This window comes from Coturnix japonica, chromosome 6 (assembly GCF_054131305.1).
Source record: "Coturnix japonica strain WE chromosome 6, WE-NBRP24, whole genome shotgun sequence".
Classification (NCBI taxonomy): domain Eukaryota; kingdom Metazoa; phylum Chordata; class Aves; order Galliformes; family Phasianidae; genus Coturnix; species Coturnix japonica.
The window spans coordinates 38,002,229-38,021,308 of NC_140668.1; the positions used below are offsets into that span (position 1 = coordinate 38,002,229).

Consider the following 19,080-nt stretch of genomic DNA (forward strand, 5'->3'; position numbering starts at 1 on the left):
TGCTCTGCAGCTTTTAAAGAGCCCTTTCCACGCAGCGCTCCGCATCCCTGCCCACATCCACGGAGGGGGGGGGGGGGGGGGGGGGAATGGGGGGCCATGCGTGACCACGGCCGAGCGTGGGGACCCCGTACCCACCCACCTCCTGCTCCCCCCTCCCGCTCCCCTCCTTCCATCACTGCTTCTGTTGGAAACCATCGGGGTGGGGAGGGCCCCACGAGGGCATCGCGGAACATCCGCGGCCACGCAGAGGAGAGGAGGCGCTGCCCCGGCTTCAGTGTCCGCGCAACGCGGAGCTTCACCCACTTAAACCCCCTCTTGGTGCGCTCTTTTAAGCTCGGCGGGCCCGGGCAGGATGTTTATACTGAGCAATGTAAACACGGGCTCGGGGGTGCTTTAATAAAAAGAAATCGGCGAAAACTCCCTCTGCCTCTCGAAATGCCCTTTTCTGCCTCCGCAGCCGGTCCGGGGATGGGAACGGGCTTCGGTCCCTTCTCCTGTTCCGAGGTTTCTTTAGGGTTCTTTCGCTTTCTTTCTTTTTCTTTTTTTTTTTTTTTTTCCCTTATTATTATATTTTTAGTTATTTTTTTTTCCTTTATGGGGTAGGTTGTTTGCTTCACAAACGGCTGAATGCCGAGGGCCCCGTGCTCGGATGCCGCACACACATACACCGGGTTAGGGGGGAGGGAGGCGGGGAGAACGGGAAGGAGAACGGGAAGGAATAGTCCTCACCGCCCCCCCCCACCCCCTTTCCTCCCAGCCCTCCAGAAAAAAAAAGCCCTTTTCGAGCATCTTCCCATCGGCAGGGCTGTCGCTTGCTCGAGGTAAGTCGCTTTAAAGCTTTGTCACCTTCTTGCGCGTTTAAATCCACTCTCCTGATGGGGGCTGTTAGGATGGTGGATGGGAGGGGGGGGGGCACGGCGGCAGCAATGCGGGCTTTGGCTGCTGTAGGGTGCGAGCGGGGCAATGTGCGGCTGCCCAACGTTGTGGGGTCGGGGAAAGGAAGAGAGAAAGGAAAGAGAAAACAGGGAATAGAAAGAAATTTCCCCTTTTCCACCTTCCCCCCCTAACCCCCCCCACCCCTCCGGTCGATGCAGGCCGAGCCGGAGGGCTGCGGATCTTCCCCATCGCTATAGAGAGCATCCTCTTTCAGCTTCGCTTTTAAAGTATATATATATATATATATACATACATATATTTAATTGCTATTATTATTCTTATTTTAAATGATAATTGAAAGCCTTCTTAAAAAGAGGAGCAGCGGATACCGATCGGGTTTCCGAACTCCCTCCGAGTTATTGGCGAGCAGTTGAGAGCAGCCTGCAGGGCGCCTGTCCCAGCTGCCTGTACCGGCGGGGATTTCGCATCGGGGGCTTTCTTTTCTTCTGCCTTTTTTCCCCCTTTCTTTATTCCCTCCCTTCCCTCTTTTTCTCTTTTCTAAACCCTCCCTTCCTTCCCCTTCCCATCGTTTTCTCCCACTCCGCGAAAAAAATGAATCCCCTTGAGAAAGGGGGACGGAGGGGGAACTTTGGGGATAGGAGAACCCCCAGAACAGGGAGGGTACGGGGACAAACCTTAACCCCAAAACGACATTGTTAGGAAGTCACCCCTCTCCTGTCTGCTCGAACAGTGCAGATAAACCCTCCGCTCAGCGTTGCTTTCTATTTATCTCGGGAGCAGCGCATCGCCGATTCCATCCCCCATCCCTCCCCCCACCCCCTACACACACACACACCCCGAGCCACCAAATGGGTATTTTTCACCTTTCTGAGACCGATTATCCCCTATTCTTCCCCACCCAGCCACCAAAAAGACACTCGGGATGGAGCTCGGGAAGCGGCACAAAGAGTCGGTGCAAAACCCACCTTCAGAACCAAACTTCCCCCCCCCCTCCCCCAACTATTCCCCCCCATCCCGGGCACCGCTGCCATCGGGAAATACATCTCTGCGCTGAAATCAAAGCGTTCCACTCCCGTCAAAGCTCCCTTTTCCCCCCCTCAGAGTGTAGGTTGTTTTCTCCGGGACGTGAAGGTTCGGTTTCAGATGGATTTTATCCCGTCCCGAAGACGCTGACGTGGAAATAGATGGCTCCGATCTTTATTAGGCCTCGCGGTTGGAATAGGAGGAAAGCTGGAAGGTTTTCTATACGGCACAGAGAAACGGGGAGTTGAGTGCAGGACATGGGGGTGGCTGGTGGGGGAACTACGAGTCTTTATTGCTCTCCCCTGAAATAGAATCTTAGGGTCATGGATAAGGGAAAGAAGAGCTGCCTGGGCCGGGTGGATAAGCGGGGCTCGCTGTTTGCTGTTGTTTGCTGTCGGTTTGGGTGTTTACATCGGGTCCGCCCCCAGCGAAGGGGAAGAGGGGATGGAGGGGGTAGGGACGAGCAGGAAAAAAAGGAAGAAGAACTGAAAAAAAGAAAAGGATGATGGGGAGCAATGGAGCAATGAACCCCTCTAATCCCGGCCCGTTCTGCCCCGTTCCGCCGGACCCCGCTTCTCTCCCGGTCCCTTCCCCCCCTCCCTTCCCTGAAAGCGGGCCGTGTTTTGTGTAAAAATAGACAAATCCGAGCTTTCTTCCTTTTCCTGCGCCGAAGGTATTTTTCCTCGCTAATTGCTTAAGTGAAGTCAACCCCGCGAGCAGGCCGCGTGTAACCCGAGGATGGAAATGGATCTAGGTGGGACCGGCGGGCGCTGCTCGGGGTGTTCCTGCCGCCCAGACCACCCAGAGAGAGGGGAGGGACCACCGTACATCCCCCTCCCCCCCCACCCCTCCATCCCCATCCGCTGCTTCGCATTAACGCCGCCCGCGGACCCCCCCCCCCCCCCCCCCCACCTCCCCCTTCACTGCCCCCGCTCTGCGCTGCTCTCTCAGTCCCCGCCGCCCCTGGTCCGTTGCGAATTGATCCCTAAACGTTTATTTAGGGCCGAGGGATGCGTTCCGCCGAAAGGCTTTAGGCTTTATTCGGCCCACGTGCTGAGATCTCCCTTAGAACCGAGCGAGGTGTCTCTCTGTTCCAATCCCCCCCCCCCCTGCTCCAATCGCCCTCAGATCCTGAATGCAAAACTAACCCCCCCTGCGCCTCCCCAGAACCCACGGCCTTGGGGAAAAGCTTTGCCCCACGCGTGTCCGTATGTGCACGCAGAGACGGGCATCCAGGAGGAATATTGGGGACAGAACACAGCGAAATTGGGGACTGCAGAGTTGTGCCAAGCAGAAGTTCAGGCGTTGGTCAGAAGGGAGAATAAAACAGGAGAACCGTACAGGTTTTCCCTCTCTTTGTCCCTCTTTTCCCCCCCACCCTCCTTAAACAACCCCCCACCAAAACAAAATAAAACCCCACATTTTCCACGACGTCCTCCGGTTAAACGTTGCAGAGCAGGAAAAAGCCGCTCTCCATGGCCGTGTCCCAGAGCCCAGCAGCCCCAGCCGCTGCCTATTACACACCAGAGATCTTATATATATATCTGCGGGTGTTTCTAACCCTGTTCTGGGACGGGGAGCTGTGATGCTTTGCCAGGAGGGATGCTGTGGGAGTGGGAATATCGGGAGAAGCAATAGAGCAGAGCCGGAGCGCACCAAGAAATGCTCTCGGCCGCCCCCGATAAAACAATTGATCCTAAAGGCGAAGCGCAGATGCGGGTTGAAATGGATTTGGGGAGTCAGGGCTTTCTCCGACACGGTTTCTCTACTGGGTTTCCCTCCAGCGACCCTAATAGGAACAGAACTGGGGCTCAGGAGGGGAGAAGAGAGGGAATGTGTGTCTTTAAGGAAGAGTAATTGGGGACCCCCATCTCGGTTCCTGAGCTTCCTCAGCTCAGCCCGAGCCCCGGCGCATATTCCGGGCTGTATTCCCGGTACCGGGGCATAAGAAAAGCTGAATCCCCGATTGAGGCACCCAGCTTCTCCCAGCTCCTTCGCAGAGCTCTGTGCCACGCATAAATAAACGCCATTCGCAGCGTTTTTTAGCCTCACATTGAGGTGGGTGAAAGTTAACACGGGAACTTCGCTGCCTGCAAAACATTTCGCTCCTCCGAGTCTTTGGAGGGCTGGAAATCACCTCCATTTCCCCGACGTGCACTGGAGCGAAACGGGGACAACGAGGGGCTTCCCTGCGTCTTCAATCCGCCCGGCCCCTCCTGGATCCCTGCATTACTGATCTCCATTCGTTGGGTTTTGTTTTCTTCTTTTTTTTCCCCCCCTAACTCGAAACTAAAATGCCCGTTGAAATTCGCCCGTAGAACCTTCGGAGGGAAGACCACCGGGCATCGTCGGTTCGGGGTTTTGTATAAATCCGCACTGGGAGCTGCGGGAAGTCACAACGGAACGAACACTAAAGGGTACGGTATGGGGCTGCTGTCCCCTGCCAGCCTCGGGTGACAACGTGGACTTCAGGATTCCTATAGGGAAAATGGCAGGGAGCCCGGGAGGACCCTACGGTGCCCTCCCCAGTTTGGGATCCTCGGAGGGATAAAGGTGTTTTGTGAAGCATCACCCGGCCCTGAGGGTACAGGAGGGGACAGCCCCACCACCAAATGTCCCCGGGCTTCCCAGCATCGAGGTGTGAAATGAAATCCACGTTGAACCCCGTCTGTAAAACAGCCGCTCACTCCGCGGGGGTGAAGGGTATCGGGGCTGCCAACCCTTTCTGAGGTGTCACCTGTCGTGTAGGGTGGCCCGGAGGGGGGCGAGAGGTGCACGGGGGTCCGCGGGGACAACACGGCAAAGCGACCCACCCGGGACGCCTCCGTTCCCCGTTGGGGAGACGGAGAACATAGCGGCTCCCAGCGAAGGATGCTGAGGGCAGGGAGATCACTGTGCCGGCCCTCGGGGTACAAGGGGAAAACCCAAAGCGGTGGCTTTTGGATTGCGATAAGGTCCCTGGGGTAGTAGTCCCTTTGTCCCTTTGCCCCCTGCCTGTACGGTCAAGTCCTGCTCTGCTCAGGGATCCACCTGCAAATCCATCCCCGCAGCTCGGAGCATCCCTCTGGGTTTTAGGGGATAAAACGGTCGCTGGAGCCACTTCATTTCAAGCATAGGATGCAGAGCTCCGTGCAAAGGACAGCACGCGTGGGGTGCGCCGGGCAGGGAAAGGTCGGAGGGGCTGAATCCGAGTGGAACCTCCTGCGTTCTTAACTTTGCCTCTATAATAAATCTCAGCCCCGCTCCAAACCTCCCCTTCCAGAGCCCAAAGAGAAGAGTTTCAGGACTGGCGTTCATAAACAACTAAAAGAATCCCCGTTGCAAACAGCTGCGGCTCCCCGTTCGCTTCTCCTCTCTTTGCAGAGAGGCGGGTTAGGTTTTCCATAGAAACCCTCCCGGCAGAAACTATTTTCCAGCATTATTCTTAATGAGAAAATTCTCAATTAACGGCTTATTCCTTATCTGGGGGATCCGACGGCTCCGTAACGCACCACAACGAGAGCTCTGGGGCCACACTGTGGGTTTATGAGCCCCGCTTTTGCTTTCAATTTCCCAGCACAGAATTATATATGTGTGTGTTTTATATAAACACCGAAAAATCGGTTAATTGCTTTTCCTACCTCCTTAGAAAAAAAAACAAACCCCAAAAGTGTGAGAAGTAAAATTATACTTGTTGGTCACTAAGCTAAATATTATCAACGATATATATATATAAGAAGACATATATGCACATACGTGCTTTCCAAAATGAATTGCAGGGAATAGAGTGCAGGGTTGCTCGGCGTTCTGAGGAAGGTGTTGGGTGAGTGCATGAAATATCCGACCCGAAGTGGGAAGGGTTTATATCGTGCCCCGGAGTTATGTGGTTTCTGCAGCAAAATCATGGCGTATTTTTGCGAGCATCGTGGGAACGGCGCAACCATTTCCCCCGGGTTTCTTAAGAAAGGGGGTGCGAGGGTGTGGGAATGGGGGGAGGAAAGGGGAAGAAAGCTGAGGGCGAAGAAATATCGGCTCAGAATTCGCTACAAGTTCGAATAACGAAGCTGGAAATGATGCGGTTCTTCCCGATTTCAGACTCTCTTGCTGAACCTTAAAACGTCGCAGCGCGTTTTGCAGAACACCTTCGGCATCGCGCTCCGACCCTCCCTTAAATCTCAGTTCTAAAACCATCACAAACCCGTTTTGCAAAGAATCCCGTTTAAACCGGTGTGCGTGGAACCGTCTGCCCGTTCCCGTACCGTATTTGGGGGCTGTCTGCTAGCAAAGATGCTGCGTGACAGCATAGAAATATCTCCCTCCACCACCGTCACTCAGAATCGTTCGTTTTCTCTATGAGAACGATCCCACCCGCAGCTCCGAGTGGGACGGGGCCGTCCGTGTCCCTCCCCACGCATATGGGACGGGGCAGTCGTCGGGGAATGGTAAAGAGCATCGAAATGCTCCGTCTGCAACGTTCCGGTGGGCGGGGGGGTCCTACGGGCAGGCAGGGGATCCCGGCTGTGTGCAGCCGTGGGGATGAAGGGAAATACGGAGCTCCCGCACTTTGGGAAGGGGAGATTTCGTTCTGTCGGTGGGAGACGGGTCTGGGCTGCCCTGAGCTCGGTCACTGAGAAGAGGAGGATGTGGAGATGTGAAATGGAGAAGGACGTAGCGCTGGGAGTGAGGGGAGAGAGCAAGAGGGGAAGGAGGAAGGTGGGGAAAAAAGAACGGCGTGAAAATAGAAAGAGGGGGAAAGAGAGGAGGAAAAAGAAAAGGAAGAAAAATAGAAAGAAGAGTGAAAGTCAGAGAAAGAAAAATAAAGAAAACGTGAGAAAAAGAAAGGAGAGAAAGGAATCAAAGAGGAGAAGAAAGGAGAAAGGAGGGAATGAAAGAAGAAATATATAGAGAAAAGGAAGGATGAATGCAAGAAGGAAAGAAAGGAAGAATGAATGGAAGGAAGACAGAAGGATGGAAGAAGGAAGAAAGGAAGGAAAGGGCAAAACAAAGAGGAAAAAAGAAGGAAAGGAAAGGAAAGGAAAGGAAAGGAAAGGAAAGGAAAGGAAAGGAAAGGAAAGGAAAGGAAAGGAAAGGAAAGGAAAGGAAAGGAAAGGAAAGGAAAGGAAAGGAAAGGAAAGGAAAGGAAAGGAAAGGAAAGGAAAGGAAAGGAAAGGAAAGGAAAGGAAAGGAAAGGAAAGGAAAGGAAAGGAAAGGAAAAGATGGGAATGTAAGAAGAGAAAGAAAAAGGGAGAAAAAGAAAGAAAAGAAGAAGAAAATGAAAAAGAAAAAGGAAAAAAAGAAGAGAAGAAAAAAGGAAAGAAAGAAAAAAAGGAAAGATGAAGGAAAAGGACAAGAAAGTGATAAGGAAAAGAAAGGAAAAAGGGAAAGAAAAAGAAGATAGAAATCAGAGTGTGAAAGAAACAGTGAATATTAGAAAGCAGAACAGTGCATAAACAAACGAAATAAAGAAGGGAGAGAATGATCACATGTAAAACAGAAAGGAAGAGAATGAGAAAGTGAGAAATAGTGAAAGAAAGAAGAAGGGAATAGGAACTGAAAAAATGAGGGGAAAAAAACCGAAGAAAAATGAAGAGAATGAGAAATAAGTGAGAGTGAAGGGAAGGGAAGAAAGAAATAAAGAAAAAAGAGGTGGAAAAAATGAGGAAAGAAGAAGAAAGGGGGAAAGGGAGAGAGGAAGAAAAGAAAGGTGGGAGGAGAAAGGAGAAGGGGAAAACAGTGAAGGAAAGAGAAGGAGGGAAGGAAGGAGGAAAGGAGGGAAAGAAGGAGGGAAAGAGGGAAAGAAGGAGGGAGGGAAGGAAGGAAGGAAGGAAGGAAGGAAGGAAGGAAGGAAGGAAGGAAGGAAGGAAGGAAGGAAGGAAGGAAGGAAGGAAGGAAGGAAGGAAGGAAGGAAGGAAGGAAGGAAGGAAGGAAGGAAGGAAGGAAGGAAGGAAGGAAGGAAGGAAGGAAGGAAGGAAGGAAGGAAGGAAGGAAGGAAGGAAGGAAGGAAGGACAAGAAAGAGAGCAAGAGAGAAAGGAAGGACAAGAAAGAAAGAGAGGAAGAGAGAAAGGAAGGAAAGAAGGAAGAAGAGAGGAAGAAAGAAAGAGAAAAGGCAAATGAACCCCCCGCAAAGCCCATCTCAGGGCGCAGTCAGTGCTGTTTCTCAGGCAGGCAGTGCAGCGGGGACAGAGCTGCGCGGCCCCATCCCGTCCCATCGGGAGGTGCCGTTCACCGCATCCCTCCGCACCTCCAACAGGGAGAGAAAAACCCCGAACCCCACGTTTCGTTTTTCGGGGAGCGCTGTGCGCTTTCGGGAGGTTGAAATTTCGGTTTAGTGTTTTATTGCCTCGCCCGTCTTTTCCTAGAGAGAGGAACCGACTCTGTGTGAGCACCCCCTACTCCTCACCGCCCCCCTTAAACTCGGGTAGGGCCACAAACGAGAACTGCCATTTCACACCGATTTCACACCCATTTCACACCCATTTCCCCGGCGTTGCCGTTCCGCTGCTGCCCGGCGGCTCCGCGCAAATTGCGCGCCCGCTCTTCGCCTTCTCTGCCCGCGGTCGGCCCCTCATTCTCTCGGCCGGGCTCCGTAGGTGGCCGTGTATATTTTTGTTGAAGTAGTGTTTATGTTAATGAAAAAGGCTGAGATTACAAACAGACCACTGAACGCCCGGGATGTTGCTGCCGGATTGGTCTACGTTGTGTATTTTAAACCTAATCAGAAGCAAATATGACTCCCCCCCACCCCCCTACCCCACCCCGTGTGTGTGCGCATTATTTTTAGCACAAAGACGTATGGGATGTTTGGGGAGCCCCGTGCCACCCCTCTCCTTTTACCTCGTGATTTCAGAGCGGTGTTTTTCCCTGCATGGTTGGGGAGGGAGTAGGGATGCAGGGCGAGGTATCAGAGCAGCTATCCGAGAATTACCCCCAAAACAACGAAAACGATCCCACTGCTCCTGGAAAGGGAAAGGAAGGGCTCAGCTCAACCCCCCCGAGCTCTCTCCGACCCCATAGAGGTGTTTTCATGCGCCGGAGGCAAACGGGTGCTCGTCCCTAAAGCCTCAGCTACGGGATTGGTTACGTTTGGGTTTTTTACTTTGCCGGGTGTTGCTCGGTACAACCTGAGATGCACATCAAAAATGCCCTCTAATTCGGCAGTGAAAAATACCGTTTACAATTTGTCACATTAAAAAATACACACTGAGGTAGATAGATAGATAGATAGATAGACAGACAGACAGACAGACAGGTATATATAGAATATATATATAGAATTTCAGCCCTTGAAAATGCAAAGTGAGCAGGAATCAATTCATCTATTGCTTAAAAGCGGAGATCCAGAGGGCTGTTTGATTTTACATTCAGGAGGGAGCTGTGATTTTCTTTGGTTTCAGAGCCTTTCAGGATCTCTTTGATTCCTGTTAACAGAAAAATCATTCCTGGAACCCGCTCAGCTGTTCCTATCTCTGCCTACATTGGTGTTCTGGGGAAGGTTTAAAGAAAACAACCCGATTTTTGCAGACATTCCTCTGCTGATCGATCACTCCCATCACAGAGGGATGCGTTTGGGGTCCAAGCAAAAGGGTTTCTCCCCCCCTGACAGCTCTGCAAGCAAACGTGCGGCGGCTTTGGCATCGCCTTCCTTCCCAATATTTGCCTTTTGTGGGCAAAAGCTGTCTGTGGAGCAGAGCTCTCCGGCACGGCCAGCCAGAGGATTTGTGCTCTCCAATGTTTTACTACTGTTATGATTCCTCATTGACTGAAAGCACAAAGAAAAAAGCCGTGTAAACAAGTTGCCGTCTGAAGGGGACGTGGGTGAAATTCGGGGCAAGCAAAACCTTAGAAGGGATTTAAGGAAAGAACGGAAACAAGGGGAAAACATGACAATCCTGTGCAAGGTTTTCTCTATGCAATGGCAGTATCACTTTGGAGCTGTGCAGGGTATTTCTTCCCCATGTTTCTTGGGGCAGAGGAGAGCCCTAAAATGGCTTTTTCTCCTTTACAATATCTGGATGGCATCGATCTGCCTCCCCACAGAAAGAGGTTCCAGCATGAGGCTGAGGGGGTTCCTTGGTTCTCCCACCTGGACTGAGCTTTTTTTTTCCCCCCTGTGATACTGTATTTTTGCATCCTTTCTTTTGGGGGGCAATCCTTCACTTTTCTTACCTATCAGCATTAAACAGTGCTGCAGAGGGACAGTCAACACCACAGCACTTGGCTTTGGGGAGAACACCACTGCTGTCAGAGCCAGGTAGGCCCTGCAGAGGTGGGGGGCAGCAGTGTGGGAGTTGGCGACCCCCAGCACTCACCCCCAGGTGCTCACCCCATGGGGTGACCCACTGAAGGATGGGGACATGGGGCTGCCCCCACTTTGGCACACACATGCAGACATGTGCACACACATATGCACACGTGTTCACACGCACACCCTCCTCTAACCCCGCATCCGACCGCGCCGCTCCCGAGCAGCGCTAATGATGCCGCAGCACCAGCGATGCGGTGAGAGGCAAAAAGCAGATGAAAGTGATGTCACATTAATGTCAGCTCACAACTTGAGCCCACACAGCCTTGATTGCTCTTATTAATCTTGCCAATTTGTCTGTCAGCACTCAGCTAATCCCTAAATAGCCTCCCAACAGGTGCTTTATGCTTCCGCCACATCGCTGCTCCCCTGCATCCCCCCCAACCCTTCCACCCCACCGAGCCCCAGAGCCCTCCTCGGTGACACTGATTCTCTCCTGTCCATCTGGGAGCAGCTCCTTCCCTGGGAGGGCTGGAAGGGAGAGAGGCGGCTTCGCAGATGTTGTTTAGTCTGTGCACAGAGGGCGCAGAGCTGGGGGCTTCCAAATGGAAGAGATGGGAGGTGGGGAGGGGATGCTGGAGAAAATCACCTTGGGGTGGGTGGGGGTAAATGGGGGATGAGTAACACCCCCCTTCCTCCCTCCCCAACTTGGGGTTTGCTCACGTCACTGTGAATAACTGCATTTATGGCACTCGATGCTTGCACGACGGTTGCATTGCTTTTATGTATCGCTGCATTGTTGGTTTCATTGAGAGGGGACGAAAGCGTAGCGCAAAAATGAAGCTGCAGTGGAAAAGCCACATTACACCCTGAGCAGCTTTATCCTGCAATTAAGCCGAGGGTCAAACATTTCCTTTGCTGTGCTATCAGAAAATCCACTGGCTTATTGCAGTGTATATTTAGCCGTGAAGTTCCCACTAAGCACTGAGTGGAAGGCTGAAATTATTGTGCTCCATCCTCCCAGTGCTCTTATTTAACACAGTAGTTTTAAACACAGGTTTTGCGTGCAGGAAACCCTACGAACCACTAAAGTGGAGTGTAAGCTGCTTTCCTGCATTAAAAAAAAAGAAAAGAAAAGAAAAAAAGGGAATATATACACATGTATTTTGGTTTGGCAGCTCGCTGCATGGAGCAGTTCGCACGCAGCCATCAGCCCCATGCATTGCAGCTCACCTGGGGGATGCTGTGCTTTGCAGGAAGAGCTGCCAAACCCGGCTCTGCTGGAGCAGGCTCCAGTTTTACATCCGAAGTTGGCTCGGGCTGCTTCCAGCCCTGTGTTCAGCACTGCAGGAAGGAAGCTTTCAGGGCATCCTCCACTGCTCTTCCAAGAGAGTTACCAAGAGGAGTGTGCCCATTGCTAGCACTTGGGGCTGCTCGTCATTAACCCTTGGGTGCTTCAGATCAGATCCTAAAAGCCCTCTAAAAACACCATTCACAACCGTAAGCCATTTCCCTCCATCCTGACCTGGATTTATTATCGGGAGACAGATAGATTTTTGCTTCTTTCTCCCCATCCATTTATTTCAACCAATAAGACGATCCATCACGGTGCGTTGGAACCGACCCACGATCCGGGGATATTCTTAGATACGCAGCATGTCAGGAAACGGCTCGCAGCCCCACTTGATGCAAATATTTGGACGAGCGAGAGGTAGGAAGGATTGTCCAAATGTTTACTGAAGGCTGTTGATAGCCCAAGGATTTATAACTGGCTCATAATGCCTGCCCCCACACAGCTCCTCTAGCAGGTGCATCCAGTTTCAACATGACACATGGTATGTGCGTGCTCTGGGAACGGGGATGCAGGAGAAAGTGCTTTCACAGGTCTCACCTCCCTTTTCCCATCTCCATTAAGGTTTGGAGAGGCAAGACAGGAGCCCAGGATGAGCTCTGGTGATAGAGAACCCCAGCAGCAATTCACATCCGAAGACAAAACATAAGCATTGAGAGCATTTGGTTGGAATTTCCCAAGTGAAACCAAGGCTCTGAATTATTTAGGCCCATTGTCACATTCCTTCAGAGCTGAGATGGAGAAATCCAAATCATTCTAGCTATTGCTCTTTCCATTTCACTTCCTAACTCACACCATCGGGTCCCACAATAATCCCTTACTACTGTTGAGGGCACATCACTGCTAACTGGTTGGCTTTAACCTTTTCTGGTGTCCAAGGAGCAGCAGGCTTTGGGGACCCGAATAGAAATGCCCCAGCACCCACTGCCACCAACAGAGAACAGTACACTCAGGCCAGAGCATGCTGGCCAACTAGAGTTGGAGATACACTCAAGGAAAGCTTTAGTACCTTGCCCAAGGCCAACAAGCATTCAATGGCAGAAGGAAGACAGCTTGCTGATACCCTGTCCTGCATAATCTATTGCCCTAGATGCTCTCAGGTTGCAGGGAGGCCTCAGATGGCTCCAACGCAACCTCATGCTCAAAGCTGGTCCATGGCCCATGTGAGATCAGTCCTCTGTGGCTTTGTGTAGCTGAGCCTTGAAAACCTCCAAGGAGAAAGCCCAACAGCCACATATACAGGCAGTTCAGGCAGCAGGGGAGCTGTTGGTGCCCTTGTGCCCATCCAGCCAGGCTCTCAGACTCTGCCATCAGCTCAGTGGCTGCTTTGTCTATAAGCATTCCTACACTGCATTACTGAGAATCCCACAGAACGGGAGAAATGAGCACGGAGCTGAGTCACTCAAGTCTGCTAATCGCCTTTTCCTCAACCATTTAGTAGGTTTTTACTATGCTAGGAACAAGAACACATGCACTTAGCATGCTGCAGACGCCCAGACAACGTGCTTTTCTGTGTAATGAGCAGCAATTGTATCTGCTGCAGAACAGCCTTTAATTCATTGCAGCCCCGGATGGCAGAGTTTGCTGACTGCTCAGACGGGAATACAATGGCCCTATTGTTTTGCTAAGGGAAGATTTCTTTGTTGCATGCTGCCGTGTAAACTGTATGTTTTCGATTTGTTACCTGATTCGTTTCAGTGGAATCCCTTAGATAGGCTTAAGGCTGTCTGCTGTCCTGCACTGCAGCAACAGAAGAAAATCTGGGAGGCTGAGGACCTGGTTAACAGTTTTCCCTCTATTTGGCTTGCTTGGAAAGAAGGAAGAGAATTTGGTGTTCTTCATGGGAGCAGAAATTGAGTAATAAAATATACAGGGAGAAAAAAAGAAGTAAGTGCTCAAATTCCAAAGTCATCTGCTGCGCCTGATGAAGGTTTTCTTTATATATCAAAAGAATTCGGTCCTGGTTTTGGTGTCACATTCTCAGTGTGACCTTAAAAGTGTAGCTGTAACTCAGACTAATCTGGATTTCTCTCTCCTTGAACCTGTTTCTCAACAATCACCCAACAGTGTGGAAATGTGTTTCCTAGATGAGAATCTTGAGCCATCAATGGGCTCCAAGCCAGAGTGATTCTGCATATGCACATGATAGACATGTTGTGCACAGCCCAAAACCTTATTCATAGCTGTGCCAACCATGTTTTGTTACCAATACCTCCAATTTCTCTTTGTGTTAGCAGTGGGATTATCTCCCTGGACTTGCTGGGTTGTGGTATGGAGATAATCTCCCTATAGATCTCCTATCACAGGTGCTCCTCTCCCCAGACCCTTTGTGTAGATGTAGTAAATCAGGGGTTTATAAGATTGGTAAAAGGATTGGATTTAAGGCATTGCAGCCCAAAAATACAATCCTAAAATCTGAATTTGCCTGTCATCTGAACCCAGATTCATCCACACTGCATGGGGGCAACAGCAAGATGTGGCAGAAGAGAGGATCGTTTGAAGATATGTTATCCAGCCTCTGTCAGAGCAGTTTTAGGAGAGGAAGACTATGGATATCCAGTTAAAAACTGCAAAACCAGTAGGATCTGGGCCAAGCTTAACCAAAGCAGAAATAAATCAGCTCAGTCACTGGTGTGTTTCAGTGCATTTGGGCTTAGAGACGATGTGGGCGATGTCTTGTGGTCCAGACCAGCATGGTGCTTTTAGCTATATATAATTAGATGTTTTTTCTACTGCAAACCATTACTGACAGATTGAAAGGGCTTTATTCCGCAGGATTTTTCCTGCCTCATCTGCCAGGGAGCAAGCAGGCCTCACTCAAACTCTGCTTCATTGGTGTAAATCACAGCATGGGGCTACCTTATCTCAGCCAGAGCCCCTGAGCAGGAATGCTGCTCTGTCCAGCCCTCAGGCCACCCACCCCTGATCCCAGACTCCAGCATCTGCTCCAGGCTCAAGCTCTGACCCTTTAGAGACATATTTTTGCAAGGTCAGGAGGTTGGGTGGTAAAAGGGGAGTGGAGAATAGCAGGGGAACAGTGAAGGCTGGCTCTGCAAAGGGATTTCAGGAGGATGTTTACACTCACCATTAAATGCAGGCTTGAGCCTGTTCTCTTCTCCAGATTCACCACCCATCTGCACTGTTTGCATGCAAGCATGCATGAGGCACAGGCACGGTCCCAGCTTCAAAGCCTTATGGATGAGGGTGGTCCATGCATGCTCTGTACCCTTGGGCCTTGATTGTGCAATTTGGGCCAAGAGGAGCAAGGCAGGAGCAATGAGACAACCAGCCCTGCTGGGCATCTCTGGGTCCTTCACAGGGCAAGAAGAATGCTTTCAGCACCAGTATAAAAGTCATACAGAAAAGCCATATGGAAGAGAGGTGAAAGAAGGGCTGTAAGTGGCTCTGGGCAGCCTGGTCTGGTGGCTGGCAACCTCACACATAGCAGGGGGGTTGAAACTGGATGATCATTGTGATTCTTTGCAACCTAGGCCATCCTATGGTTCTATGACTGGGTCAAAGGATGATTTCAGGTGGATTTTTTCTCTGAAATTTCTGCTTGTATTTGTTTGGAAGGGCCAAATAACCGCCTTCATCCAAGAAACAGCTGCAGATGGGACGCGGAATGTGGCCTGACTATCATCAGGAACAAGGAGAGACTGTGCTTGCATCACTCCAGGAGACATTTTGATTAAGAGAGAGCGTTCCAAGCAAAATGCTGATTTTCTTAAACAGTTAAGCGGAATATGGGCTTACAAAAAGACTTTTTGCACAGACATTTGTGTGTAAATTTTTTTCCCGGATGAAGAGAAAAATGTAATTTCCTTTCCTATACGAGCTGATCTCAACACAGGAGATGAAGACTCCAAGCTTTTCCCAATTAAGTTAAGGGTTCGCTGTCCAATAGAGTGGGTTGTGTGGTGAATTCTTCCCTAACTACTCATTGCAGTAAACTATCCCAACTGCTACTGAGCCTTTCAGCGAGTGGTTGAATCACTAAGCCTGAGCTCCGGGAAGCCAGCCCCATCCATCCCAGCCCCGGCTGCGCCTCTCTGGGGCTTAGTGCCATCCCTAGCAGTCCCATCCCCATCCAACAGCCCTGGAGCCAAACCACCCACTGCAGCATCCATGAGTACAATTCCCATTCCAAGCTTTGCTTTCCTACATGGGAGCTTGCATCCTTCCCTCCTCCCTCCACCCTCCCTGGTGGTGCAGCTGCTCGGCTCTGCGAGGGAAAGGCTCCCAGATGTGCTTGAGAGGGAGCGGGCAGAGTCCTGAATTCCACTCCGTGCTGAGCAGACTCTTTGTATATTTTGTTTTAAGGAGAAAATATGCATCGAGTCCTCAGAGAAAGGCTGGGGACCAGGCACGTCCCTGTGATCACACCGAGAGCAGGGACTGCAAGCTATCCACCCTTGGCTTTTCTCTGCTTGTGGGATGGCAGCTCTCAGCATCATCAGCAGCTGAAGCCCATCTGCATTACACAGCAGGTCCCCTTGACTGGCTCAAAGCACCCTTCCAGAAAATGGGATTTTCTGCTAAAAGAAACCCCCCAAAACAGGCACCTAACCACCCACATTTGGTATTTTTGGTATTTTTGGCTCACGAGCCACGTGCCATATCAGATCAATAAGTATTCACACACTCCTAAGTGCTTTGCGGAGTAGGTTTCATTACATTTCAAGAGCATTTAGCTGTGGCACTTGGTAGCTGCATGGTTATTGCGTGAGACAGTACATTTATGAAGTGTTGGCCTTCATTTAGTTAATCACTTCATTGATGTGCAATATAAAAATAGTATGAAACTAATTGTTTCCATAGAAACAGGAACCCGGCAAATTATTTTGTATCACAGCTTGGCAAAAGAAAAAGAAGAAACTGCTGTAATTGTTCCCATTAGTGAAACACAGAGGATTCATGCTCAATCTCTACTACACTCAGCCTCACTTCTGCTGTGAATTAAGGGACAAAAAGTCAGCACTGAACCACAGGAAAAAAAAAAGCACAGAAACAAGCTGTGCTTTATTGAGTATTTGTTGTTCTGCCACCAAAACAATTTCCCTTCTGCTTTACAGGTTTCTGGCCAGCAGCTCCAAAGACTGTCACAGCCATGATGTGCGTTTGGGAACGTCATGCAATGGGGTTTTAACTGTGATTGGAGGACATCCTGGCCCCACTATAGGTGAGATAAGAACAACTCTCACCTCAAGGGTGAGTGCTTAGGAGTGGAGGCAAAGCCAGCAGGTGGAGCAAGTGATGGGGGCAGTCCTCCCTGAGAAGCAAATCAGCCCATGTGTGCCCCAAATGACCTAAACTACAACCTTATGGAGGCTCTTCTGGCTGTAGGGTGCACTGATGACTGAGCCAGCTCCCACCATATGTGGATTTCCTCATGCTGGCAGCTCAGTGGGGAGCAGCAGATTGTAGCTAAATGCCTTGTGGTCCAAATGCCATGGGCCATCCACTCTGGTTTCAATAAGAGCAGTGCCCCAGTAACACCACAGTGAGCAGCTGCATGGAGGTTTGTGCCATTCCGGGGTGGAGGTCACCTTCTCCATCCCCATGTTTTCCATAACCCCAAACCCAGCCCCATCATGTACAATGATAAAAAGGGAACTGGCAGCACAAAACTCATCCTGATTTCCAGGCTGCACAACCCTACTGGCTTCTCCAAAAGAAGCAAGAGACACAAACCTGTTCTGTCCCAAGGTTTCCCACTAGACTAATTACTGCTAATTGTACCACTTGACAATCTCTCCAGCCGCACCCTGAGCAGGGCTGATAGAGTATCAGTGAGATAAGGAGCACCCAGATAGCACAGGTAACAGAACTTTGGGAAGGGTTATCAAGCCTATCACCTTCCTCTAGGAGGACACCGAGGTCCTAAGGATGTGTGCAGAGACCGACATACAACTGTAAGCCTTTTGGGAAATGGGTTTTGGTGACTGCAGGGAAGCAACCTGGCATTCATTTCATAGTAATTCCTTTAAATTCACTTAGCATGCAGATTATTCGTATGAGCTGTTTTAATTGTTGTTAACACAGCACTGTGGAAATGGAGGTTTCATCATTTCTCCATTATTTCCCCCCTCCCACAGAGTAATAAACGCTGTTCTTTTAACAAACGCTGTCTCTCTCACTTCATTTCTTATTTTTCCCCATCTCTGCTGGCCTACCTGAAGCAATTCAGCTCCCACACTGGCACCAGGTAGGGACTACTATCACCTGCTTGCTAAAAAAGAGACTTGGATAAGGTGTTCTTATTTGAAAGCATTCTTGGTAAATGACTTGGAATTTTCACACACAGAGATATTTTTTGGTAGGTATATGGGCTCCTCAGGACATACAGCTTCTACATCATATATGGCAGGTAAAACACACTGGCCACATCAGCACCTTCATGTTATCTTGCACTCAGAGCTTGCTGATGCTCAGCAAACATCACTACTGCACTTCATAGAGGCAGGTGTGCTACACAGCTTGGCTGAGCTCATGGCTGAGAGTCCCCTCACCTGAGGCTTGTCCACGTCCATTGTCCCATGTATAAGAGCAACATTGGAAGCTTGGAAAGCCAGGTAGGTAGACAGAAAGACAAGACATTTTCTTCTATAAGATACCTGGGCTCATCTGCTCTTCCTTTCAGAGTCCAGTCCGCACTCACATTGTTTTAAGTTACCAGAGTTTCTCATTGTCTTACAGTGAAGCTCATAACAAAGCCTGTGGCCAGCTCTTTCTTTGATAATTCCTTTCCCCCCATTTGTTTATCTCGAGTACTGAGCTTTGTTCCAAGCCCAAAACCAAAAGCCTTTCTACCCTGTTCTCTCCTTGACTTGTTGCAGATGTAACGAAATAAATCTCTGGAAAGAACAAACCTTCACTTCCTCTCTCAGTCACAAACCCCAGGAAAGAAAAATAAATCACAACTTGAGCTCACCCGCTCTTGGGGGATACCATGCTACTCCTAAAGGCCACCGCTCAAACTGGAGGTGTCCATCCCTCAGAGAGATCAATGAATGCAGCAAATTAATGAGCAGCATCAGCCCAAGCTGTGACATGAAGCCAGCTCCAAAAACAAAGCCATGTTCAGTGCCATGAGCCAGGCTGTTGTAGTTCACCATGTTACTTTTCCATTCTATGGCCTGCTGGTAGGACAAAGAGTTAGTAATCATGAAATCACCATATTAAGTGTGGCTAAAGTCAAGAGTGGATAAAAGCTTGCCACAATCAGTCTGAATCATGGTTGATGTGATGGCTAGCAATGGTCAGGAGTGGGACTGTGCTGCTGGCTTGCTCCCAGCTTTCATCCCTTGGGCACTGAGTAAAGCTGGCTCATCCCAAAACTCTGCCCCTCATCTCCCCTGACACCCACCTAATGCCTTTTAAACTGGAACCAGAAAAATCAGCAGCAGGGTGTGTTTGTTTTTCTCAATTGGCCGTGGCAAAGAGGTAGAAATACACCTTCAAATAGCATTTCTTCCTCTCCCGAGAGAAGTCTCCGTATGAGAGCTGTGTTGCTCAGGAAGGCTCAAACCATCTCTAAATGTGACCAGATTACAACAGCTGTGTCTCCAGTTAACACAGGTCTAA

General features: G+C 50.1%; 1 protein-coding gene across 1 annotated transcript; it reads left to right on the top strand.

The window, feature by feature from the left end:
* The first annotated feature begins 96 nt into the window (after positions 1–96).
* On the top strand, positions 97–17,618 carry LOC146760587 (uncharacterized). The gene is made up of 5 exons (XM_085550610.1): positions 97–318; positions 405–504; positions 758–821; positions 16,569–16,704; positions 17,362–17,618. The coding sequence occupies exons 1-5, from the start codon at positions 97–99 to the stop codon at positions 17,410–17,412; spliced, it is 573 nt and encodes a 190-aa protein (XP_085406736.1). The 3' UTR covers positions 17,413–17,618.
* The last annotated feature ends 1,462 nt before the right edge of the window (positions 17,619–19,080 follow it).

Bases quoted from the DNA above. Each gene is read 5' to 3' on its own strand.
- LOC146760587 (XM_085550610.1), top strand. From the start codon at position 97: ATGCGTGACCACGGCCGAGCGTGGGGACCCCGTACCCACCCACCTCCT. The intron at 822-16,568 runs GTAAGTCGCTTT...TCTGCTTTACAG, and splicing joins AGGGCTGTCGCTTGCTCGAG to GTTTCTGGCCAGCAGCTCCA. The intron at 16,705-17,361 runs GTGAGTGCTTAG...ACCTTCCTCTAG, and splicing joins GAACAACTCTCACCTCAAGG to GAGGACACCGAGGTCCTAAG.